This window comes from Chaetodon trifascialis, chromosome 1, assembly GCF_039877785.1.
Source record: "Chaetodon trifascialis isolate fChaTrf1 chromosome 1, fChaTrf1.hap1, whole genome shotgun sequence".
Lineage (NCBI taxonomy): Eukaryota > Metazoa > Chordata > Actinopteri > Chaetodontiformes > Chaetodontidae > Chaetodon > Chaetodon trifascialis.
In genome coordinates, this window is record NC_092056.1 from 2,782,609 (window position 1) to 2,810,247 (window position 27,639).

Sequence of the window (27,639 nt, forward strand, 5' to 3'; positions counted from 1 at the left end):
TCGTCCAGCAGGTGGTGCTGCAGCGCAGAACATGAAATGAGAGCGAAGACGCGCAGCTGGAAGTTTCTGAATGCTGCTGCCTCCATCACGGATGCAATAACTGCTCAGGCTGGACATTTCTCACTTTTTATTTTGTCAAACATTTTCATTGAAGCATTCATTTTACATGTAAAATTTCAAAGAGTCAGCTCGAGCCGGACGGCTGAAAACAACACCAGGGTCAGAATGTTAATATTCTTTTTAGGTTTCCATCATGGCTGAATTTGTGCTTTTGGGATGCAAACGTTTAGCAACAAGCAGGAAGTACTGTCAAGCACATTTTGACCCATGTTTGCGTGACGTAATTTGTAATACACAACGATCAGTCTTTCATCAGGATTATCAGAAAGCAAGAAGCACAGACAAGAAACATCCAACATGTCAGTTACTGTACAGATAATTCACTTCACAGAGACACGGTTAACAGGCGTCGACTGCTCAGCCATCATGAGGACAAATCTTTTCAATTCAGCTTTTCAGTGACATGCATGCATCACAAGTGCTTCAGGTGAGTTACGCTCAGGTCCCACCAAACACCTGGAGTCCTCATCATTTGTCAGCAGGCGTCACCTCCACAGCCTGATTTGCTGAACTGTGTCAGGTGTGGTCCTCACCTGTGCACTGAGGCTGAACCAGAGGAACCGCCAAAGGTGATCTGAAACAAAGCACACTCACAGCATCATTTCATACTGTGGAGAGGAAAATAACGAGCCTGTCGTTGTCCAGAATGTGGTCACGGTCTCCGCCGTGCGGGACAGGAAGTGGTCGAGGAGTGACGGCGTGGCGCGGGGGGGCCTGGAGAGACTCGCTGTCTGTTATTAGTTTTCAGAGAAGGTGTGAGACCATTTCCCAGGTGCAGAGGAGAGGTCAACACTGTTATCACTTGGAAGGAAATTCAGCTTTTCACCCCTCTGACCGCACAGCGTGGCCACATTTCCAGATTTATGTTGATGGTATTTCATTTGACCTTTTTTAGGTTTTCATATTTCATATCAAGAGGAGCCTAATTTTAATGTTGTGCTTCGCTTTAGTGCATCAGGCTCTGCGTTGATCTTCAGATGAATAAGAAAACACTTTCAATCCACAAGCTTTCCTTTGAATGGAAACTTTTTAGCAGGCTCGAACCCGTGTTTCCAAAGTCTGGTCCAGGAGCTGCTGGAGTCCTGAACGAAGTGGTTTCTAACCTGTTTTGGCTTGTGGACCCGTCTTCACAGCTTCAAGGTAAGAGGGAATATTTCTCATTTGATGGATTCAAATCAGAAGAGATAAACAGAATTTGGTCAACTTGTTTGTGTACGAATCATCTCAGGACCCCTCAGATCTATCTTTGGGGGTCCATGCCTATCTGAGACCTCTTATGACAGGCTGCATGCTTCATATCATCATTATACACGTCATTTTATGCTGCTCTTGGCTCTCCTCTCTTGGCGATCTTCTAGTGACCTGCTCCACTGTGTTCAGCAGCTGGTCACCAACTGCGCATCATCTGGTGATGGGCTGGTAGCGTGAAGCGGGGTTGTTTTTTTCACTGGAAACAGAGTTGACGAGAGCAGACAGAATGAAGCAAATCTGGGCTGAAAATCCAAAATATTGAGCTGAAAGTGTAAAAATGCTCCGTGCAGCTGAGAGCTGTAGCATCAGGTGGTTATTCTGTAAAGGGTTTTTTCTTTCATATTACTCATCATCAACTGGTTGATTGTTAGCAGAAAATATGGATTAGTTTAGCTTTAATTAAGCATTTTCAGTGCTTTGAACTGAACTCGTTTCACTTGTAGTGTAGTAGATGTGGCAACAGAGATCAGGTGATTAAGAGGCTTAATACAAACCTTTAAACCTGTAGTCCAAACAGTGCCCTCTCTCTCTCTCCCTCCCTCTCTGTCTAAAATCAGTTTTTTAAAAAGTAAATTGGGCTGCTTGCAGTACACTGCTGTGTTTGTACCAGAGCTGCTCATAAATTCACATCCAGTTAGCTAAAAAAAAAGAAAAAGAAGTAATGTTCAATCACAGTGAAGTATCACTTCACTCTCCACCAGAGATGGTGATTTCATAAAGTCAAGGTTCATCACAACTTGAACGGCATCATCTTTCTCCCGGCGGTGTGAAATTAAACAGACATGCATATTACAGCGGCCCGGGAGAAGCAGTTCAATTTTCCCCACAGTGGTTTCCTCCCGAAGAAATGAATTAAACGCTGCTAGAATTAGAAATGACATTATGGTCCGGATCCCCGCGGGCCCACAGGCGGCATGTGGTCAACAGTCGGTATGGGATGGATATGCACTCTGCACCTCCCACAGCTGTCGGTTTGGTCCTGTCGTCCTCTGCTCCCACTGTGCCGAGAAGCAGGCCGAGAAACGCTCCAGAAAGAAGAAAAGAAAGACTCATTCTGACACAAAACACGCAGTTCATATTGTTTTCACATGCCTCTAAAGACATAAAGAAAGTGACTTCTTTTTACAAACGAGCAGAAACACCAAGTCTTTGACGAGGAGAACGAATGCACTGACAGAAATATTTCACTTCAGCTTCGCTTTACCTCCTCACCTTCATGTCAGGCCACACCTAAGCACAATATGTAGATCACCAATTCCCCCAAAACCTGCAGGCGATGAGCCTGGTTAACTGAAAACAGAGCTTAAAAGATGTAGCCTGAGCCTGATAGTCAGGCTTTTTTTTTCCCATCACACATACCAAAGCTAAATGTGTGCCTTTTTGTCGGCTGCACTAACTTAAATGAGAGTTGGGCCGACACAGAGGTGAGCAGGTAATGACAGTGTTTTCATTACAGAGTGAAATATTTAATTACAGTTCACGTTACTGTCATTCAAGGTTCCACATTAGAGTGCGATGAAGTCAGATCCCGGGAGGCCATTAGCTGGAAATTGAAGAGATTTTCACATAAGCTCTGCCCTCAGTCCTCGGTCTCTGCGACTTTGTGAAGGAATTCATAAGAAGAGGAAGCTTCAAAGTGGCCCACGGAGCGACGTTCACCTCCAGTATTCCCCACACAACGCAGAAACTTCCCAACGCCTTTTGTGGACTCTGACTTTTCCACTTTGCATGAATTCCTCCCACAATGTTCAGTCCCCAGCCTGCGTGCTGCAGCTAGGGTTTCTTGTCTGCATCTGACTGGCTGCTGGTTTTAGTGGTGGTGATGGGGGGGAAGTCTGGATAAACCAGGAAGCCAGTGAAGGTGATGTACTTGGCGTGGTTGCTGTAGGCCCCAAAGCCGTCTCTCTGGTGGGAGTAGAGCCAGACTGTGTCTCCTGGTTTCAGCGACAGCATCAGGCTCTGGCTCTGCAGAGCTTTCTCGCCCTGGCTGTCGTCGTAGATCATCGCCTGCACCTCCAGGCGGTTCTTCATCAGCTTGACGGACAGCGTCTTCTGCGGCAGCTTGCCCACGTTGAAGGAGAAGTAGTAGGCCCCGGGAACGTGGCAGGTGAACACCCCCTCCGTCACGTTGAAGTCTTCTCCGATGTTAACGAACGCTGTGTCGAAGCTGACCGGCTGGTGCTGCGGCATGCCCGCTTGGTCCACTCCCACGATGCTCTGAGTGCGCCCCACTGAGAAGGCAGATCTCTGGTCATCTTCTTCATCCTCGTCATCCTCCTCCTCCTCCTCCTCCCTCTTCTGCAGCTCCTTCTCCTCCTCCTCCGCGCCTCTTGTTGCGGACCTGCCGTGCTCTGTGGCCTGGTTGTTCTCTAACAGGTGCATGTTGTCGTGCTGGGGCTGCTGGGAGGCAGGATGGGGCTGGTGATGGTGCGTCTGGTAGCCGTAGGTGTCCGGGTAGACGAGGTAACCGTTGAAGGTGGTGTAATGTCCGGTGTTGCTGTAGAGCGCGTAGCGAGGGTCACCATGGAGACGGAGCCAGACGGTGTCGCCGAACTCCAGCTGCAGCATGACGCTCTGGCTCTGCACCTGAGGGGCGAAGCAGACTTTATTACCCCGGCCGTCGAGCCACATCCAGGTCTGTTTTACATCAAGGCACCGACACCAAACATAATCCGATCATCTACCTCATGCAGCTCTTCATTCTGGGGAATTTGGTGTGTAATCCCCTCTGTTGTGCTTTCATTCACCACCCCAACACAAACACACCCTCTGTGATAACAGCCATATCGCACCGTAAGACACCCGGAGAGCTTTGACATGATGGAAGACCTTTGTAAACATTTCCTTGGAGGGAAAATCCTTCCTGAAACCGAATCCAGCCATTATCTGAACCAAAGTCTGAGAGTGAAAATCACACAGCCTGCTCAGAGGAATACTGTGCTTCCATATTTTAGGAAATACGCTTAAGAGTTAGATGAGGAGCTCAGCGCCACACTCTTGTCAGTGCGACAGCTATGGTGGTGGAGCCAAGTGGCAGTTAGCTTAGCTTAGCACAAAGACAGGAAGCAGGGGGACAAAACTAGCCTGGCTGTCCAAAGTTCAGCTCGAAAGCTGAAGAAATGTTGAACTATTTCTTTCATTTAAGAAATTCTTACACTTCTCATGTTAAAGGATCATTAGCCTGATATCCAGACATTACTGAAACAGGAGGGAAAGTGCATTTGTTGGGACTATTTTCAGCCGTGGATTAATCCACATTTGGCTCTGTAGTGAGTATTTGAGGCAGCCGGATGGTGTGTGTGGGACTGAGTCAAAGTAAACTACAGTGTGTGTGTTCATGGTGATGAAGGAACAACAGCGAGGATCACTGATGTGTTTTAATGGATTAGTGTGATACACGCGATACTTGTTGGTTTTAGTCTCCTCATGGAATTTGTTGGATATAAATCTCGACAGTGCCAGTCCGATAACCTTAGTCCCACCCACAAGTGCTCTGATTGGCTTGGCTGGAGCTCCAACCAGGAACCAGAAAAACCCAAACCGAGCCTGATTCAGAGGCCTGAGACCTACCTTCCTCTCCTCTCCAGCGTTTTCCTCGTACACGATGGCCTGCACCTCGTTCCTGTTCTTCATCAGCATCACAGACAGGTCTTTGTGTGGAAACTTGCCCACTGTGAAGGAGAAGTAGTAGGCCCCGGGGATACGGCAGCGCAGCATGCCAGCCTTGGGGTCAAAATCCCCTCCGATGTTGACGTAAACAGTGTCGAAGGTCACGGTCATCTTGGGCCCGCCCTCCATGCTGTTGGTGCGCGCCACAGAGAAAGCCGAGCGTAGCTCCACGTCGTCCAGCAGACGGGCGAAGCCCCACACGCCGCCCACATGGCTCAGGCACAGCAGGCCAATCAGCAGGCTCGCTGGCAGCAGCATTGTATCTGCAGAAACATTGAAAAGTGAGACATTTGGATCATTTTTAGCCCCATGAAAAACCCTCCGACCTTTACATACTGCAGGTGAGGCGCAGCTCTGGTGTTTAACGTGATATGGAGAAAGCTCAGATCACCTGGCAAAGGTAACTAATGAGTGACGAGGAAGCTGGGAAAACCAGTGTGTATTGATGTTTCTGGTGAGGTCAGTTGCAGCTCACCTCTTTTCGTGCCTCTCCTGATGCTCCTGAAGGGGATCTAATCAATTTCGGTCAACAACTTCAGGTCACACAACATCTATAGCAAGATGGCTGCTCATTGATTGTACCTTTTGTGATAATATCTGTAATAAGTCTCACATTTTCCTTCATTTCCGGGATATTTAATCTGACTCATCCCATCATTTAAACCAGGAACGATCTGATCAAAGATTCACTGACCACACACTGCATACCAGCTTTTTGTTCTTTGCAGTTTTCGATGCTGCAGGCACATTTTAGTCAGTACCAAAAAAAGCACCGAGGTTCGATACACAGCCTTAAACGCCTCACATCACCGCAAGAAAAACGCCTCAGCTGAGAGAAATGTGGGCATCAGCAACAGGCAAAACTTCACCTCTCGACTGAAAGAAGCATCTGTGAGCGCAAGTCTGGAGGTAAAACACCAAAAGCTGACACACAGACTGACAAACTCACACAGTGGAGCGAGCATGCATTTACACATCACAAAACAGACTTCAATAAACGTGCCTCAAAGACAAAACACACTGTGCTGTGTTTGAGGAAATCAAGCAGATCGCTCTCAGCAGAGGAGGCATTAATGTGTCTTTTATTAGCAGAGACAAGTGCTCTCATTGTCTCATTGTCCTCCACTAATGAAGCAGCAGGAAGCAGACACACTCAGGTGGAGCTGTCAGCGCTCTCCGAGCACCCTGACAACAAAAAGACACAGCGAATCATGTCGAGAGCTCCCGGACCCAGAGGAGCTGCTCCACGGTCAGTTTATCAGCCGACATGAGGATAATGTGACTGCTATGAAATGTGTGACGCAGCATTTAGAGGCTGCTTAATCTCTTAATCCATCCTTAATGATGAAGTCAAGAAGCGGGTTTTGTAAAGCGTCTGGATCTGTTGTTTTAGTCTTCTTTAGTCACCTGAGAGGCTTCAGCAGTTTTATTGACTATGGCAGGAAGTCCAGGCGTTTACTGTAAACCTCTTTGGGTCTTTTCCTTTCCAGCTAATATATTATGCTTCGCCTCATCGTGACTCGTCCACCCTCCGGCCTGTGACCCAGAAGCATCTCAGAGGACAGAGGAGGCTTTTAAAGACGCCTCCAACGATAAACTGCAGGTATGTCCTCTGCTGATGGAAAGACTGCAGCTACCTGTGGAGACAGGTGTTACTGCACACACCAGACTCTGATATGAAAATTATTGTATGTGTGTCCACTCTGAATGATGAATAACTGACAGAAAAACTCTTCTTGCTCTGTATTCCCCAAAAGACTTTCCTTTTCTTTTCCCTCCCAAGTTCGCTTTTGCTCAGGCAGGAAAATTGATTTCCAAACATTTATCCTCCACCGCTCTGCACTCACTAGTCCAATAATATCTACCTCTGCATAAAAGGACAGAATCCTGTGGGTTTACAAACCAATTATTGGTTTTATTCAGAGCACCTAGCTGATTCTGTTCTTTCAGTAACAGTTCTATGTATTTATATCGGACAGGAGTTTTTCCAGGATGCCTGGACGATGCAAAACAAAGGATTCATGCAACGGCTTTGAAAGCTGATTTATTTCTGCAAAAGCAATCAACAGAACTTCTGAAGCCTCTTTGAAGGGAGATGAAATGTCCTCAAAACTGAAACAGCCATGCTGCACTGATTACATCCACAGTATAAATTCCCTTCATGTGGTTCGTGTTCAGATCAGTTTGGAGACCTGAGTGGAAATGATGTCCTGATGTTGCCTTCAGGAACATTTTTAGCACCAGGAAACATGCGTGTGTGTCAGACTGTGCTTTCTTGTGAGGAGTGATCATGTTATTTGCTGTTACTGGTGTGAATCACTGCTTATCATAAGCTGTTTGCCTCTGGCGGCCTCCTCCTCACCGCTGAATGAATACATCAGCGCTGAATGATGACACATCTCAGCCAGTGTGATGATATTAAATGTACTGTCTAATGTGTTGCATATTTCTCTGTTTGGTCTTTATTGTGAACAAAATCTATTTTCAAAGTCGCAATGCCACACTGCCAAGGCCTCCAAGTTATTTACCGTTGAAGCTAAATGTTCTTGTATGTTTGTACTGAATCGACCTCTTTAAATGGAAACTAATTATAGCAGTTAATTGTACTTAAGGCACCGAGGCGCAACTGATCGTTTTAGTCTGATTACTTGTCCCGTTGCAGCAGGGGGAGAAATCCATTCTGCAAAAGCAAAAGATGCTGCAGCACCAGTGCCCTGCATATATTATAACTTTCCTTTATGAATCTGAGCAGGCAGTTTTTTTTTGTTTTTTTTTTACTGGAGCCTAAAGTAACACAAAACCGACAATGCAGCAGTTAGGCTTGTTCGTATAATGGCAGCTTGCACAAAGAAATAGTGTTTGTTTGTCTGTGTAATGGCAGCAGTTTTAATCAGTCGTGTCAACAGACTGCACTCCTTAGAGAGCGCGATGCTTCAGGTTCAAACAGCAATGAAAGAATAGATCAAACAAGCCTCTTCCGTAATGAGCACCCATGGGAGTTAAGCACAGAGAGGAGCAGCGGCGCTGAGCTGAAGAGAATAGACTCCAGCAGAATTAGTCCATGCAAACAGAAAAAAGTGCACTGCTATGCGCTTTTCACTGACTTGTCGCTTACTTTTGTCTTACTTTGTTCAATGCACCATTCTGAAGGAGCATTATGGAACCATCTGCATATATTTATATGGTTTAAACATATCTTAGTATATTCATTTATGTACCGTATTGTACATGCACAAATGATAATTACAGTTATCTGATCGCTAACAGCACTGCGATTAACTAGTGAATTAAACTTTTATACAACTTCAGCATCAGCTACAGGCTAATGTAACTTTATGTGTGTGCGTTAGCATGCTAACATTTGCTCCTTAGCACCGCAGACTGTACAAAGAGCAATAAAATGAGCAAAGGGGTGCAGCATTGGTGGAGCTGAGGCGAGCTGAATGAAGCCTGGTTGCTGAAACCGAGCAGCTGGCTGTCACTCAAAGCGGCCATGCCCACAAGAATGCATAAATTAAAGCCTTAACATCATTTAAATGAGTGACTTGTATAAAAATTCACCTGTGTCCAGTTGTCATGAACGGGGAAATTAGCTCAGGAGGCCGAAAGCGTTTTTTGTTCCAGGCTGTAAACATGTTTGTTTCTGCTGTAACTTTTGGCTTTTTAATACGGAGGACTATGGGGACTGAGCTGCTTTTGGAGCCTCAGGTGGTCATTCAAGAAGCTGCGGTTTTTGGCCTCAGAGGATGTTGCTTGCTCTGCACTAAATGCAGCTGAGGCTGATGGGAGTGTGATGGTTTTGTAGATATTTGGTCATAAACCAAAGCGCTGGACCTGATGATGATGACGCTTGATGAAAAGTCAGAAAATCACCACGTTATTACAGTTCAGCCAGAAACAACCACACGGTGATCCATCCAGTAGCTGTTCAGATATACTGTGCGTGAGACCTTCATTTAACTTGACTATCAAGCTACACCAAAGCAGGCGCTGACGGGGGTCGTTGAATAAACGGCTCTAACATTGTGTTTCTGGATGATGATATTTAGAGAACACACTCCTGTGAGCCTCACAGCGCGACAGTGCTTGGCTGGAACCTGTACATGTTAATTACCTCGATGAAAGCGGTGATGATACTTGTTTCAGGACGAGAGTATTTGTCCATTTCTTCCCTCACAATGCTGCTACTTCCTGCTCGATCGTGTATGAAGCAGCAACCTTCCAGTAAATTACGGTTTATGCAAACTTAATGGGGCCACCAGCACTTAATTACGATGGCCCGCTGCCAGCAGAGCGACTGAAGGAAATCATCAGTTCATTTTCAATAGATAAATACACTAAGCAGATTATGGTACAATTTGATTAATGCCATGAATTATGTTATTAATTGCATTTTTTGCAGATAATTACTGTCCTAATCTCCATCCATCCATCCATCCATCCATCCATCCATCCATCCATCCATCCATCCATCCATCCATCCATCCATCCATCCAGTTTCCCCCCACTGATCTGTGTCTGAGGTAAAATCCCCACAGGATGAGCCCCCCAGCCCAGACTCCTTTGCCCAGCAGCTTCCTCCAGGTTCTCCTGGGGGATGTCCAGAGGCTCGAGCAGACTTAGGGAGCTCTTCCTGGATCTGCTCTGGGGTCTCCTCACAGTTACACCGTTACTGTTACACAGTGGTCGTACTTCCAGCAGCATCAGGATGGTGACAGAATGAGGTTCACTGTAACGTGCTGGAGAAAATGAATTCCTTCGCCCTCCTCGTTCCACTTATTTATTTGTCTTCAGAGACTGTTTTCTTACTTTATTTCTTTTTTATCAGTCTGGGTGTAATAAAGCTTCTCCTCCTCAGAAGTTGGGCAGTGCTGTGTTTACAATGTGCAGAAATAATCACACTTTGTCTTCTCAAAAGAATCAGGCGCAACAGAAATTAGCATAGGAGCATCAAGCTTCGTCTGCACCTCAGAGGAGCTATAATGACAGCTAAAATAAGCAAAGTCACCTGTGTGAATGTATGCGGCCTTTAGGAGGATTCAGATGTGCAGACAGTATTTTTTTTAGCGAGGAGAAAGACGTATTTGTTTTCCACCCTCCTTTTTTTTCACGGCCTTCACTCATTCATTCATTCGTCTTCCAAAACTGCTGTGCTACGGTTTTACACTATGATTCAGATGTAATTAGGTCTGGCGATGATTAAAGGAAATAAATGCTGATTGATAGTTTGAAACAGGAAATGGACAGCAGTCATCCCATCACCTCACTGACTTTCGCTCTAAAGTAATGTAACTTGACTTCCTCTTTTGCTCCAGAGTCATAATGTGGTCAGTCTCGGTGCCACCCACCCTCCAGGCTTTAATTTTACTGCACTTCAATGTATGCTTAAGTTAAAAATGTGTGTGTACAAGCTCACACCAGTACTGATGCCTGTCAGAGATGCTGGTTTCCAGTGAGGAAGTAAACAAGCACATGGCTTGTGGATTGCAAAACAAACATTAGGGAATTTGCAGAGAGACACTACTCGATCCAACAGATCTGTGATACATGAACATCTCCTGTGTCAGTGTTCATTTGCATAAAAACCCCATGTCACCGTCATGCAGGCTGCAGCGAGGATTACTTGAACAAAGTTGCTTCAGCGACCAGATGACTGTTTTTGAATCCAGAGATTTGCGTTTGGCTCTGCTCTGTCATCACGAGCAAAGTCTCGTGAAATGTCTGAAATCCTGCAGCACTGACAGTGACAGTCGCCTTCATCACAATGTAAAATGACTTCATCCTTCCTTCACATGTGCAGCTGCTCAAATGTCACCTGGAGAGGACTGCTCGAGACTACTCGAATCCATTCACAGAGTAAACATGTAGCTTGTGAAGAAAAGCCCTCAAGATGTATCAGGTTTTAATGATCACTCCATCTTTAGGTTTCACTACAGTCCCACAGCAGCGTCAATCCAAAGAGGGGAGATCCAAAGAAAACCAGGCAGACTCACTCCTTTAAGCACAAACGACGCCTCCTGAGGAACCGTCAAGAGATATCTGCCAACCGAAAACAGCGCGGATCCTTCTCTCTGTGCCATCATGTGCTTTCAAACATTTCCTCGTGCTTCCTGACAGTTTAATTCTGAAGAAAAAAATTATCCTGTTGTGCGCACGCCTCACTGACCCTGACTCTGAGCTTCGGGGGGTGTCATCCGGGACGAGCCGGACTCGGACGAGCTGTCACTGTCTGCATGGACGGGTGAGTCCCCACAGCTGAGTGATGCCTGAAGCAGCAGAATAGGGCTGCGGGTGTGTGTGTTCACCACACATGGTGCGAAGGAGGGAGGTCTGCTGCAATGCCTGATGGGCAAAACACAAGGCAGCGCAGTGTCCCGAGGACAATTCTGCACCATGCCATTTATGTCCAGTGTCAATACAGGAAGCAAGTGTGTCACTTCTGCAGCGAGGTGGGAGGTGGAGCTGGTGGACTAGCACGTCTGACTTGTTGCAAACCAGCATTGCATTTTTATTAAAAGCTTGCCTCAGCCTGAAGGGGTTCCCAAAAACGTTGGCATTGCTAACTCTGTAGATCTGTGTGCAGACAGACGCAATGGGCATTTTACTCTCAGTCTGTCTCAGAGACAAGTGTGTGAAGAGGACGGCTGTAGAAGTCTTTTTCAGTTGACTCCAGTGGCCTGGACGTTGTTTTGCAGGAGTCCATGTTTGCCTGAATCTCCACCATGGCCGCGCGTGCTTTACATAATCATTGCAGAGATTTTAAAAATGCTGAATGTAATCTGGGGTTTCGCTGAATCCTCTAATATCGACGTCTCGTCTGGCAGTAGGGTTGAAAAAGGAGCGGAGCTGACATTGGAGGGACTTTGAGGATGAAAGAGGATTCAGTCAGATATCATACTCTACTCTTTTCCTCATTCGACAGTCACCTCTCCCTCAGCAGCTGCATAATTACCTCAGCTGTCATCTGATCTCTCGCATCTACGAAACCTCTGTGACTGCAACAGTGTTTGACATTCAGAGTCGATCTGCTCGAGCTTCACGGACTGATGTGTCCTAAGAAACAGAGACAGAGGGACCACGTCTCAACACAACAGCACTTATTTGTGTGTTTTCAAGGCAGCAGGAGTCTGTCAGCCGAACCCCTTTTGTCTCCAGAAGGTCAACTTACGAAGGATTTCTAAACCAGCCTTATTTTTAGGATGACCTTCATGCATTTTTGAAATTACCCGGTGGACTGTGAAGGTGTCTCGCAGACCACGATCGTCGTTTTCAACCCCTGGATCTCCATCTAACTTTTAAATTTAAGTTTAAATGCAAAAATATGTAAAAAGACTCTTCATGTGCATATCACATTGTGTCTGTGGTGAAGAAAACATCCAGCTGAACATCGGCAGGATCATTTCTTTACAGGCTCGCTCTTTATTCAGCTCTTGTATCACCTCGCCATCAAATTAACCACCACCTCGCAGTATCAGTCGCATCTGAGCTTCTACTCCGTCTCTCTCTGAGGCTGCGGCTCTCCCTGAGATCTTCCCCATGTCTAAAAATAGAGCAAGGAGAAAGGCTGATTTCTCCTCCCGGGAGACAGATCAATAACTGATGATTGAGACGGGATGAAACGGAGGACAGGAGGAGGGAGAGGAAATGAAAGGCGGAGAAGGAGAAGGAGGAGATGATGAGAAGGAGGGCTGAACAAAAGTGACAAAATTTCTCGTGAGCGTGGTTTCAGAATAAAATGTGAAGATGTGGGAAGTTGTTTGCGTTGCTGTTGTTTGTGTTTATGGGGGACTGGATGTACAGTAAATGTGTGTGTGGCCCGTATAACTTTGTTGTGGGGGTGGAAATGTGTGTGTTTGTGTAGTCCTGGCTGTGTAGGTTGCTGTTAGTGTGTGTATCTGAACAAATGTGTGACTGTATGTGTGTGCAGATAAAAAGTGGGTTTACGGACATGTGTGTGCCCCTATTTAATATTGTGAAACTGTGTGTGTGTGTGTGTGTGTGTGTGTGTGTGTGTGTGTGTGTGTGTGTGTGTGTGTGTGTGTGTTCAGCCTTATGTTGGGTGTGTGCATACATGATATGCATGTGTGGCAGTGCTGTAGTGGTTGTGTATTCCGGTGTGTGTTTCTGTGTGTGTGTGTGTGTGTGTGTGTGTGTGTGTGTGTGTGTGTGTGTGTGTGTGTGTGTGAGTGAGTGAATCCTCCTCCACGCTGGGCCATCTGCTCAAGGTGATAACGAACACATAAGCCCTCCGACTGAAGCAAAACAACCGTCCTCCGACTCTCACCGGCTGGCTGAGGATTACTAGTTTATATTACCTTTAAGTCTTCTCTGAGAACCTGTTAATATGTTTTCATCTTTCCTCGTGCTTCGTCTGAATGTCTCAGGGGGCCATTTAACCTCCACCGGGGGCTGCTGAATTTGTCTCACAGCTAAGAAGATTGGAGGTTGATTCCACTGTGACTGGAGCTGTTTGCTTATAGGCACATTAATATGAACTGACTTCATGGATGCTGCAGAACAGTGGTTCCCAGCCTTTTTTCCTTGAAGCCCCCCCTTGCCTGTGTCCAAGACAAGCCAGGCCACCCCAGCCCCAACTCGTACCTGCATACACGCACTAAAAGAATAAAGTGATTGAATACAAACATTTAAAAGGTCAGAGGTAATAAATATCTTAATGAATTTAAATGTGGACCAAACATTTTTTAATTTGGATTATACAGAGTTTTGATTATTCAATTGGTGTGTTATTTATAAATTTAATGTGCACAAATATAATTTTGGAAAGCTCACAACCTCAGTGCAGACAAAATTGTGCGCACCCCCTGTGACCTCTGGCGCCCCCCAGTGGGAGGCGTGGACCCCAGGCTGGGAGCTGTGCTGTAGAGGGCTGGCTTTTTCACTGCAGCTCTGTGAGCCTTTTTAGCCTCTTTTAGCTCGTTGTTTTGGTTTTATGACACACTGAGCGCTCTGATCGGCCTCATCTTAAACCAGTGTTTCCCGCCCTTTTTGAGCCACGTCACATATTTTACATTAGAAACGTTACAAGGCACACCACCAAACAAAAATGGCACAAAAAGTATATTTATTGAAATATAATGAAAGTCTAGTCTCAATTTACTTACTCACTGTGAAACCTGGCCTCTTTAGTCGAACACAAAGCTGATATTTTTCAGGAACTGAAGAAAGATTTCACCTGATTGGTGCTCTAAGCCTTAGAGCACCAATCAGGTGAAATTGGATAATCTTCCATGGCACACCTGATGATTTCTCACAGCACACTTATGTGCTGTGGAACAGTGGTTGGGAAACACTGGCTTAAACAGCTCATGTCAGACTGTTTAAAACGAGGACGTAGCTGTCGAAAAACTGTCGAAAAGCTCAGTGACAGTGACACCGGCCGTCGCCATCTTAACAGTCCTCGACTCCCAGGTAATCCAAAAATGAGGAAAGAGGTGGAGCGTGGGTGGAGCTGAGCCTGGTTGCTGAAACCTAGTGGCTAGCTGTCATTTAGAGCAGCCATGCTCATAAATATGCATAACTTTGAGCTTTAATATAATTTAAACAAGTGAGTGATGTAAATAGAAGAAACACCCCTGTGCAGTTGTTTCTGCTGTAAAGTAGGGCATTTTAATGTGGGGGTCTATGGGGATTGACTCGCTTTTGGAGCCAGCCTCAAGTGGCCATTTGAGGAACTGCAGTTTCTGGCACTTCTGGGTTGCCTTCATTGTTCAGACCTGGAGGTTGTAGTTTGCTGCCAACCAACTAGCCACTATGTTAGCTATCAGAGGCACACTCTAATTAGCGAATGTTTGGCTAACTGCATTTTAGTCTTTTAACTTTTCCTGTGTGTTTACTGAATGTCTTTCTTTCATGAGGGACAGCTAGTCTGTACCATTGTCCTTGCTGCTGTTGCAGTTCATTTTATTTTTCTGATTTGTAATGACTCTCACAGAATTTGTCCACTACTGTCTTCAAAATTGCTTCTGGGAAAATCCTCAAAGGCCACCCGCAGTCGAGCCAATGAGAAATCAGGTCTCGGAGTAGCGGTTTCATTATCAGCGTGATCCAAGGGTGAATCCATCTCTCTTCTCTGCTTCCCTGAACAGCCTCCCTCGCTCTCTCTGTGCTGTCCTCTCATATCCCCCACCTCTCTCTCTCATTAGATCAAAGCCACACAGAGAAAACTATTGTTCGGCTGCGTAGTCGAGCAGGCCGCCTGCCTGCACTGAGGCCCGAACAACAAAGAAACACTCATCGCACAGATGCATGGGTGAGCACGCACACACTACTTATTGTTTTATGCTCCTTCATTTACATGCAAGGAAATTTTAGCTTAAAGAAGCAGTTCATCATGTTGGGATTATTGCTTTTTGAGCATGGCCTAGCATAAATATTGGAGGAAAGGGTGAACGGTGACTTCCTCAGTTGTGTCTGAAATAACTCCCTCGTCCACTCATCCCCTGCTTCCTGGAGACACTCCGTGGTTTGATCTATTCTGAGCACTAAATTTCCGACACTTTCAGATCGGCGTCCTAATTGTAGCATCTATAAATGGGCTGCTTTGCATTGTGGGATTGTTAGCAGAAAGAACTGTACGTGTTATGGACGCTGGGGCTGCGTCCAAATCTTTGCCTCGTTCACTCTTCTCCTTATGTAACAGGCACTCAGAAGTTTACTCATCATCTCATTCTGTCATTTGCAAAATGCAGTGCAATGCATTGTGGGATTGTTGGTATGAAGTAGTATACACAACATGGACACTACTTTTTTTGTTCCATTGTTGGGATTTGTTGAGCACTTTGTAGTGCAGACACTCAGATAAAGCTGCGACAGTCATCGTACATTAGTGCACCATGTACTGACAAACACTGATGAAGATGAAGACATGTTGACACTATCCCCTGTCTCTTGCTTCATACGTAAGGAACACGTGTTGTATAGATCTTCTAATTCAACTCCCAGAAACAAACTGAGTGAAACATATTTCCCAAAATCCAGAAAAATGTCATAATGTGCAGAGCTGGGGTCAAATTAGCATTAAGACGAGGGTAAAACAAGCCTAAAATTAAGTCGCTGACTAACACCTTACATCATGTTTGTTTTTCTGTATTTGAACAGGAAGGTAAAAGTCATGTGATTTTAATATTTCTTTTCCTAAACATCAGTTTTTCCCTGTATTTCTGTTTTTTTTTTTTTTTTTAGATAGTCACAGCTTAAAGGAGATAAGGGACGACATGCAGCATCGAATCCAGGCCGCTGCAGTCTGGACTCCACCTTGATGCATGGTGTGCTTTACCAGGTCAGCTGCTGGTGCACCTCTATTCATTTACATATAGTGTTGGATGCAGTGACTGAGTGCAGCATCCTCCAGTCTTGTCACCACAGTGTGAGGGTTTAGTACCATTGTGCCTGTCTGGGCTCACTGACTGTATCTGTGAACCTGTGCTAAATTGTGTAAATTAGCGAGCTAATTAGCGAAAGGTGTCGGTAGGCAGCTGTTTCCTTTCTTTATGCTAAGCTAGGCTAAACACACCTCCACTGCAGCAGTAAATTCATGACCAGAAATGTGAAATATGCTTAATATCACAAAAGTTTTAGTTAAAAATCCAACTTAATGAGCTTCTCATGCTCACAGAGGATTCATCAAACATCCTGCCTGTCCCTGTGTCCAATGTGTCTGTCCAGGCCCGTGGACATGCACTGAAGGCGTACGTCCCCATTACTGCCTGTTTACCCACACAGGGGATGAAGCATCTTTCGCTTCATGATTTCAGACAAACATCCATTGTGAAGCTCCAGTCCAAAGCCAACCCCCCCGCCCCCCCATCTCCTCACAACAAACGGGGGGGGGGGGGGGGGGGGGGGGGCGGTGGAGGCTGCCGCCTGCTCCTCTCCCACTGCCATGTGAGTAAAAGTGCCTTTGAAAATGACTCACTGCCTTTGACACGTTGTGTTAGCGCGGATGCTCATCGAACCATGTGAACAAGCAGCAACATGAAATGCTGAAGGCCACGGAAACTGATTTGCTTATTCATGATGATGGTTTTCCATCTCTCCTTAATGTCATCAGCAAGGATGTTAATGCAGATTTAAGCAAAGCCCCTCCTCTTCCGCTGTCACGCACCGTCAAACCGTTGTTTTGTGATGGAGTACGATACATTACAACAGTGATGTTTTCATTGTGCTGTGGGGTTAAAACGTTGACTTTCAGTTTGTGTTCACGTCCATATTGGTTGAGCAGTGTAACACTTCTCACTTTAAAGTAGCAGAAGTGGATATTTCTCTATTAACAAAGTATTAAATGCCAAAGAGGTCGCTGGTGGAGATGAACCTTCAGAGAACGATCACCTGAATCTGCAGCTCCTCACAGCTTTATGATGAATTTAGATCGTTGTTTAGCTGCAATGGTTCACTCTCATCAGTCTGTGAAAACTCGCTGCACACAACCTGCTCAGCAGCAAACGGCAGAAAGACAATTAGAGAGCAGCTGGTGAACGTAGTGGAGCATTCAGCAGCTAAAGAGCCAGATATTTCCCTCAGGAGCTGGTGGAGACCAAACACGGAGCTAAAAGAGAGAGACTATCGGACGTGAATTCATCAGGTGACGCAAACTTGGCTTTGTGTGAAAATGCTGCTGGATGTGTAGATAATGAAGCGTTTGCTAACAGGTTCTTCATTTCAACTTAAAAGACGATAATACGTCAATACTACGTTCACAACTTGTTTCCACTGATCACCAAGAAATCAGCTGTTTGCAGGTTCTCAGAGGGTTTTAAGAAAGAAGTACAGTTTCTAAACGGTTCATCTAAATTCAGCTCTTTCACTGCACGGCCACTGTTTCATTTCACATCCAATTTACTGGTTTACAGAACCGAGAGAAACTCTGTACGCTGCACCTTCCCCCAAGCTTCATCCTCCCCTCAGGTGCCTGCCACTTGTGATGATGTCCTTTTCCCAAAATGCCTTTCAGCAACTTCTCATCTGACCTTGGATCAGTATTATGCAGTTAAAATGAGATTAGCAGTAAGAGAGAGGTTACCGCTAACATGGCTGAAAAAATATTCACACATCGAAGGCAAAATGGTGCCGATGATGTTTTAAGATACAAGCACAAAAAACGTGTTTAGTCTGGTTATTCATAAACAAACATGACAAAATGTTCCAAGAAATATGACATTATGTGAAGTTGTTTGGAAGAGAGGATGGAGCTGAGCTGTAACATCGTTCCCAAAGTGTTTGTTGTAAACATCCACCAGAGTTTACAGGCAGACTTTGACCAAACGTTGACGTGCTTTGCTCTTTCCAGGTTTTACAGAATTTATTAATTTATATAGCATTTGTAGCCACACTAGCAGCATGGCTCTAATGATGTCTGTCTGTCTGTCTGTCTGTCTGTCTGTCTGTCTGTCTGTCTGTCTGTCTGTCTGTCTGTCTGTCTGTCTGTCCGTCCGTCCACCACCACTTTGGTCCAGACTGAAATATCTCAACCTTTGTTTGGATCACCATGATCTTTGGTGCAGACTTTAATGGACATCAGATGATGAAGCAGATGGACTTTGGTGACTTTTCCTTGAGTGCCGCCGGCTGTTTTTACATATCCAGTGTAGTATATCTACATTTACAGCATGAATTTGGCATAAATGTAGTCACAGCAGACATTCACGATGCTTCAGAGGACGGTTGCAAACAGCCGACAGCTTAGCCAGCTGTTGTGCACCTAAAGCACTTTATTTTGAAGTAAAACCTGAGGGAGCACCACTGAAATGTCTGTAATAAACCTGCATCACAGGAAATCTAAGTACAGCAAGATCGAAGTTGAACCAGGAAGTCAGTCCCATAAACTGTGATGGATGTTTATAATGGACAGTTTGGGAAATAACGCTCAGTTCACTTTATCGTCTCTTGCAAATAAGCTTGGCCTGCGTGGGAGTTTCTTTAAAACCTCTCTGATCATCTGACTGCTTTTTTTTTTTAGCTCTGTCAAGACAGTTAACTCGGTGAGCATGATGTTACTGGAACTACTGACGGCCTAAAGTATGAGAATAAGACCCGAGCTGTGATGAACCAGAATTATCCTCTGACATCTTTTTTGCTTTTTTATTTAGAAACACGTCATCCAAACAGCTACCAGACTGTGCCAAAGTGCACTTAAACCACCATCATTTACCACAGTCCTATATATAGTTCAGTATATAGTTCAGAGCACTGTGGGAGACACATCGTAAGCTCACAACCCCCCCGGCAGACTTCAGTGCCCTTTCAAATCTATTGAGGGTCACCAGTTTGAAAAGGAATGAAAATCAATATGTGTGTTACCTGTTTCTCTCAGTGAGCTGAATGATTCCAACTCAAAACCCACTCAGGCTTATTAGCAAGAGCACAAAAACGTCCTCCGGTCAGTTTCATGCAAAAACACAAGGAATTAATATCGCTGCCATCTGCACGCTCAGAGAAATCCCACACATTAAGGTCTCCATAATGATCAGTGCTGCTGTTCTGTTTTCCACGAGGGCTGGAGGGTGTGACTGATGCTCTGAAGCCGCCTCAGTCAGACTCCTACCTGCTGGGAGGGCGAAATCAAAGCACAGGCTTCTGAGGGAGGGTGGATATAAAGGTTCACACCTCTGACTAGAAGTCAATATCAAAATGTGCACGTCGACTGAGGGCGCACATCAAAGCGCTCAGTCCATTGCTGTGATTATGTCCATTATTGGGACGTGCAGTCTTGAGAGGGGATGCCTGGAATCACAGGATGGTCCTAAATGATTATGCTCCTTGGCGTTGGTGGAGCAAAGAGTCTAATTTGTAGAGGAAAGTCTTTAGAGTGAAGCCCCACAGACTTTTGTAATGCACAGTTCATAAAAATGAGCATGAGTGCAGGAGAAAGCCCAGAGGAGTCTGAGGAGGAGAACTGAACCTGGACTCTGAACTAAAATACCTTCAGTGTCCCTCAAAGTTTTAACCTATAAATATTTAATGCTCTTACTTCTCACTGCCTTTCTTTTCGAAGCCAGTTTTGAAGAGAACTTTCTCATAAAGACGGCGGTCATCGCGCTTTATCTGGGACAAATCGTAAAAATCTGGCTCTGCGTTTCCTGTGGTGACAGAGTGAAACCCTTAAATAGATTTAGAAGAGATGACTGGGTTTTGAGCCTGTTTTTTTATTAAATCAGTGGAGGCTGTCCACACATCACACAGCTGGAGGCAAAACGTATGCAGACACCATCACCTCCACCGGCTCATACAAGCAGGCCTCTGGCTGTCTGTTCCTCTGTAATGTGCGAGTTCTCCTCTCCTCTAAAAACTGCTTGAAAACAAATTAAAGAATGTAGATACACATTTCAAGATGCCAGTTCATTTAGGATGTTATGTGACTATCGTGCGCAGCAACCCAAATTCTGCCTGTGTTCAAATGATCTCCGTTAATTCTGTTGTTTGCAGGATAAACGCGTGTGAGAGATGATTAAGTTACAGGGATCAGCTGCATATGTGCTGCATTTATACGGCGCTTTTATCTGAAGCACTTCACGATCTGTCTCTCAATCCCCCCCCCCCAGTCCCACAGGCCCTGACGTCAGCAGAGCTCCTGCTCGGACCACCTGACCTCCCGCTGAGCCACGACCGCCAAAGCTGCTGGAAAAGTAAGGAAACGGAGGAACATATCGATGAGCTTTTTCTCTGCAATAATCGACAAACGCACCTTCTCACAGGTTGTTCTCCGGCTTTTCCTCCCTATAAAACCTTGCACTGGTGTCTTTGCACCTGCTTTACATCCAGTTCAGCCTGTCACCTCTGTGGCTCATGTGTTGAGCAGCTGCATAAATCTTAGAGCTGTAAGTGACAGAACGGGAAGGATTTGCACCCTGCTGTGCAGTGCCTATGAATACATAAGAGGCCTCGTGGATATTATTACTTCTTGTATATTTAGGTTAAGATGTCAGGAAGCATCTCCAGCTATGGAGCACAACTACAATGTCTATTTATGGCGAGGGGATATATCGGCATACGTTAAGTAATGTTACATTAAAATGTAATGTGAAATACATAAAACTACGTCCTGCAGGATGTGCCAACTCTCAATTTATCACCACTGCACAGGTGAAAGCTTCGTGCTGTAAAGACTAAGAGAATCTATGCTGCTTTTCACATAACGTTCAAATGATTCCTTCATATAATCCACATATTTAACATATTTATCTGAACATCAGTCGTGTATGGACATTATATCTGATTAAAGAAACATGTGAATGTATATTAAATGCACTGAATGACTGTTGTTTTCTGCTGCGAGCCAGCAGTCGTGTTGTTTTGGTATTTCCCACATGATGACTGCTCCAGTCTCTCCCTGTCGCCTCCTCCTGCAGCTCCTCGTGTACAACCTGCTGCATTTTTCAGATAAACACTGAGGGGGGAGGATGTTTTGGGTGGAGAACCTGAGTGTGTCTGTAATCCTCTAAAACAAACAATCTCCCATCCTTCCTCATTATTGGATCGTCTCCCGACTCTGCTGTTGGCTTTCTGATCCATGCCAGGTCTGACACCACCCTCCTCTGCTTCTCCTCCTCCTCCTCTCTCCACAAGTGCATGGAGGACAAAAGAAAAAAAGCAGTGGCTAATAAGCCCTCCTGCCCCCCGCCTCACTGCTACAAGCTGAAGATGGAGTGACCTGGTCAGTTGGGACGGATATCAAAGGGAGTCGGGGGGCTGTTATCTGGAGGGGCAGTGACAGACCCCCGCTGTGGCTGTCCCTCTCATTAGTCCATCTTCCTCCCTCCCTCCACTGCTTCTCATCCTCAACACTCGTCACCATGCTGTCAGCTGCCTGCTCAACTGTAGACACAGGACCAGCCGGGGGGACCGCATGGATGGAGAGAAGACGGGAAGAAGGAACACAAAAGAAAGGAAGATTTTGAGGTGTAAGCCAGACTTGTCAGCTGAAGCAAACAACAGAAAAGATCCATTTCTATGAACTCTAATCCGTCCTGTCTTCTTTCTCCTGCCACAGCCTCAGTACAAAGAAAACCTGGAGCAGAAAGGCGCTCAGTGCTGTCAGTTCAGCCGGTGCGACTGCAGAGACAGAGCGAGAAAAAGTGAAGCCACGGCAGCGGCCTGGTGTCCTGCCAGGAAACGCGGCAGGGTTCGATCCAGCAGCGACAGACTCGAGCGAGGCAGCAGACTGGGCCGGCAGACCGCCGCTCGTTATGTGTGTGGTAATGAGCACAAAGCACACAAATGTCAGTCATGTAAGGATCTGCTTTGGGATTAAAATGTGAGTGTAGGGTTGCAGAGAAAATGTAAGATTTAAACACCAACAAGCATCTATTAGCGAACTGCCTCGCATCATTTTCACTGTCAGATTCTGGATTTTTCTTCCTCTGCTGGAAACCAACCAGAATGAATAAATGAATGCATGAATAAAACATGGGAATTGTTTCGACAGTGATGCATCTCCAGCCCCGCTGATCTCATGCATCCAGCAGGTTTTGGTGTCAGTTCCTCAGAATCGATGAGCTTCGTTTTGGAGCCGCCGTTTTACTTTTCTATTCAACAATCCTACGTTGAGAAGACGAGCAGAGACAGATTTATCCGCCTACTTATGCTTAATCCACTGAGTACTTTAAAATAATCTGATTTCAGCGTTTTTACTCATATGAGTCTCACCTGCACTGTCTCAGTTTCTACGATTAAACTCGATGTTCAGTTCATGAACAAACAAGTTTCAAACCCTCCAGATGAACTGAGTGTACTGACTGAATCCATAGCATTAGCTTTGAGCTAAATGCTAACGTGCTAACATGCTCACAGTTCTAACATGCTGATGTTTAGCAGGCGTAATGTTCACCATCTTGGTTTGGTGCATTGACAAAGTTGTTAATTTGCAGATTTAATCATAAATCAGTAAAAGTGTTGGACCTGATGGTGGCGCTGGATCCTCCAGGAACGATAAATGCCAGGATTTCTCATAAGTGTAGAGATTTTTCTTTCTGGGTGTCTGGATGCCCCCAGTCTTTGAAAGAGGGGAGTTTGACACGCCTCCATCTCTTTGAGTTCATGCTCAAACTTTTCTTTGTTTAAAGATTATACTCTGTAGCTCACCTGGCGGAGCAGGTGCCATCAGTCCAACCTGAGAGCTCGATCCTCTCCCTTTCTCCCCTGCATGTCCTGTCTCTCTCCGGCTGTCGCTAAATCAAACCTCCACTCAGTCGGGTGGAGACAGCAGGTATGAACACACCTTCCAGAAAAGGAAACAACGGAGGCAAAAGAGGTAGAGGACCAAGACACTGTGTTCCTCAAACAGCACTTGCGTAACAATACTGTTTTTAGCATGTCGAGTTTTACTGAAGTCGATTCTTTCAGAGTTTGTCTGCGATGAGAAAACAAAGTTTGTAGAAGCTCCGTAGCTTCCGTCCTGAGCGCTCTGTCTCTGAGTCACCTGCTCCACTGAAACTACCACTTCTGGTCCTGGACCAGCATCATATCGCTGGTTATCACCTGTCTCTGTTAACGGTGGAGTTTCCAGCCATGAGAGGAAGAGAAGCCTTGTTAACTGCTTCGTTACAAACAGCCTAATCAGAACCATGAGTGACGTACTGAGGTGAAGCGTTCAGGTGACAGTAAAACCTACGGGAAAAAATGGTTACAGCGACAATTAAAACAACACTCAAGTGAAATGTAAACAGTGTAATCACCTAACAGAACGTAACAAAAAGCTTCAGAAAAACTAGAAAAAAAGATCTGGTCTTCTCGTTTGCCATAGCTGCAGCTATGATGGCTCTGGTAGATATCGTGCAGCGTGTATCGAGGCAAACGCATCCATCCTAAAGCTTCTGACCAGAAGTAAACGCAGACATTAAGAGCGTGGACGGTACCTCCGGGTCAACTTACCAAACTAACTAACCGTCTTGCTAGCTGTGACTTCACACCCTCGGCTTCAGACGAGAAGAATCCTCTGAAGGATTTTCTCTAATTGGGATTGGAGGGAGGCTCAGGTCACATAAAGGTTAAGTTTTGGTTCACAGAGGAAAGCGTCTGGCTCTGTGTGTGTGTGCGTGCGTGTGTGCGCGCCCATGAGGTGTTCAGGATATTGCAGGAGGCAGATAAGTGCAGCCACAGAGGGATTATCAGATGATGACTCCCTGTCTAACTCAAAGACATCCTCTGCTGCAGCGCTGTCATGTTGCTCTGCTCAGGGCTTATTTTATGACTTGTTTATAACAGACACTCACAATAATCCAAAGCTGGAGGTGTGAAGTCAACGCTTAAAATAGTCTGACTGCATCTCTCCTTCTCTTGTACTTCTCACTTTGTTTCACGCTGCTGTGCTCGCTGCCTCGCCTCACGCTCACCTGCAGCTGCTCGCTGAAGACATGTGGCCGGCTGCGTTCTGTCTCTGTGTCCTGTGTGGGTGTGTATTGTGGTTTCAGAACAAGCAGAGCTCCATCTGCTTCGAGTATTCTGGTTGCTGCTTGCGGAGGTGTATTCGGCTAACCTGCCTTTGCAAACGGCCCACATTCAGTTTTATTCGGAGCGCGCTGCCAGCAGCAGTCTAGTTCAAATCATTCAATGTCTGACGGCGTCCCATCAGTACACATATGACACGTCTCATCTCGACTCATCAGGCAGGTTACTCCTTCCATCTCAGAAACTTTGCACAAGTTTAATCTTTATTTTGCAAAACACTTCATATTCCTCTCTGCAGCGTAGCAGTAGCTCAAAGATCAAACCACTGCCATCCTCCGCTGACTTACAGAAGGCTGCTGGTGTAATTAGCTGCTCCTGCTTCACTCAGGAGTCTCGTTCAGAATACCAGCAAGGCTTCAGTCTGCTGCAACGTGTAGAAATGATCAGTTTAACTGTCCCCTGTTCTGCATCGCTGTCAGCGTTTGAATCAGTTTCACGGTCTGGTTATTATGGCAGTGCATTTCCCACAGAAACTAACAGAGACGCTGTAATTATGACCTCCCTGTCCCAGAAGTACGAGATAAATATCTCAGAATTATGATAATTTAATGTTAAGTCATAATTACAAGATACAGACGTGATGGATATTAATTTTTCCTTTGCTGAATGCTTTGGTGAAGCCCTAAATGGTGTAACCCTGTAGCACTGCTCCAGTGGCAGCTGCACTGTGCTAAATCATGTTCAGGACCTCCTCAGGAGCTGAGATCTGCTGTCTGCAGTCTTTTTGAAAAGGATCTCATTGAGGATCATCAGTCAGTGAGGAGCAAATGTAACGTTACAGCGAGGCATCAGTAATTCAGAGTGTTGCACGAGGCCGAGGGAGACTCTGTGGTGCTAACTGTGCAGGAGAAGAACAGGCCTATTATTTCTGCATCCATACTGTTCATGTGTTAGGACATCTAAAAATAATTGCAGCATGAAACAGAAGAAGTCTGAGGCTTGTTAGTGGCTCTGTTACATGAAAAAAAAAAAAAAAACTGAATAAACTTGAGATTAAACCAGCTCGGCTCACATCAGGAGAACTTCCTCTGGGAAAACACCTGTAACGTTTGCATCAGCGAACAGCAGCGATCCTCCTCCAAACGAGACCTGCTGAAGGCCTTCAGCAGGTCCTTCTGGTAAGATGTGGGCAGGGTGGCCGGAGCACGAGCGAAGACAGTGTGTGCTTCTTTAATTCTCACATTCTGTCACCAGCACTTTAAAGAAGCGTGTGCTGAGTATCAGACGCTTACCGCTCCGAGAAGTTTGTGGCTTTAAGCTGCATGTTCGCTTGTTGCCTTTCCCGCTTACACTTCAGCATAAATCAGCACGACAGACTGTTTCTGAACGACTTTTGCATTGGCGCAGGAACTCTTCAGAGGTTGCATGACTCTAATCGTACACCACCTATGTGTGCTGCCTTCAACCGCAAAGACTGAAAGCATCTGTGTGGACTGGTGGAAACAGTCTCGGTGTGTTTCCAGCTTCACGTTGGTCATGAACAACAAAAGCTGCACTAGTGACAAATGAAAGCCGAGTATTTAGCTGTGCTTGAATGCAGACAGCAAAGAAGTGACAGGTTTCTATAAATGATTTCTTATTTTTTCCAGTGACTTGACCAGCTGCTGTGAATCCAAACCGACTCCAGCCTCCAAACTACAGAGCGGTGAGTTTCAGTGGAGTTTCTGTCCTTGTCATTAAAGCGTATTCGATGCTGTGCGATGTAGATATGGGGCCAGCGTTATTCTCTTATAACTGCTGGTTTCTTTGTTTGCTGTCTCCACATCAGGAGCTGTAGTTACTCCTCAGTAAAAGAGGCCAGAAGCAGCTGCGTTCAGGCACACAAACACACACAGATGCTGTAAATAACACAAGCATATGCCGCTTACAATGTGTAATCTGCACACACACTGAGTCAGAGGATGAATCTGTAGCCCGCAGCAGCCGTGTGTTACACTGATGTGGATTAAGATACTGTATCTGCAGACAAAAGGAGTCACCCTCCTCAGATAAGAGAGATCTCATCACCTCCGCCTCATCCACCGCCTCCTGCTGCCACGGGGCTCTCCACCACAGATAATGACAGATAAATAAACCATAGGATATCCATGCACACTGTTTCTGCCACACTGCAGCCTACTGAGGCAAGATGTCACAAACAAGACAAAGCAAGTGTGGCACAGCTGAGCGTATGAAAGATGCAGGTTGTCCCTGTGCTCTCCTCAACACTCAGCGCATTAGATCAGCCCAGCTTTCACATATGATATCAACACTGTGTACATTCCTCCCACTGCTGCTGTTGAGGTATCGCTGTTTCTGGAGATCAGTGCAGATAAATAATGCATGCTGCTCAGACGCGGCACGACTGCTGAACGCACACACACACACACACACACACACACACACACACACACAGTATAGCAGTATAGCGCTTTCCACCAGCGCTCACACAGCATGCAACACTTAAGGAAAAGCAGCCATTAATATTCCTACACTTCCACCCCGCTTGTGTTGAGAGTTCATGTGGACACTCTCGCATTGGGATCAGGGCTGCACATTCGGCGCTCGTGTTGACATTCATCCCTCAGGACCCCACAAACCCCCCGGTGATGCTCCGGCGTTTGCGCTGCATGCCTGCACACTCACAACTTACGCTGCGTCCAAGCTCCAAGTTCACTGCTTTCACACTGCGTTCACCTTCGCGTCTGAGTGTCGGCATCACGTTACGGCATGCAGAAAGGTTTAAAACCAGCGTTCAGAGGAGAAGAAGAAGATGAAGAGTTGTCTCACCTGAGTGTGTGTGTGTGATCTTCTGTCCTGGCTGCGTGTGAAGCGCAGAGCTGAAACTTCTGTATCACCAGCGCTGTTCGATAAACCTTCCCACCCTCCTCTCTCTCTCTCTGTCTCTCCTCTCCGCTCCTCTCCCCCTCCCCTCTCTCTCACTCTGCTCTCTCCCGCCCTCCTCCCTCACCCTCCTTGCTCTTTTCCCCCGTCACTCGCTGGTTTTTCTCCATCTGCCTCTTCTCCCCCCTCCTTCAGAGTCTTCCCTCAACCTGCTGCTGTCTTTGAAGCTGCATTAGGCAAACCCCCGACCATCACCAAGCACACACACACACACACACACACACACACACACACACACACACACACACACACACA

At 45.9% G+C, this 27,639-nt stretch overlaps 1 protein-coding gene across 1 annotated transcript; it reads right to left on the reverse strand.

The window, feature by feature from the left end:
* Positions 1–112: 112 nt before the first annotated feature.
* c1qtnf4 (C1q and TNF related 4) lies at positions 113–27,621 on the reverse strand. Its single transcript, XM_070958481.1, has 3 exons — positions 27,271–27,621; positions 4,942–5,303; positions 113–3,957 (listed from the first exon to the last, which is right to left on the reverse strand). The coding sequence occupies exons 2-3, from the start codon at positions 5,296–5,298 to the stop codon at positions 3,145–3,147; spliced, it is 1,170 nt and encodes a 389-aa protein (XP_070814582.1). The 5' UTR covers positions 5,299–5,303; positions 27,271–27,621; the 3' UTR covers positions 113–3,144.
* Positions 27,622–27,639: the final 18 nt, after the last annotated feature.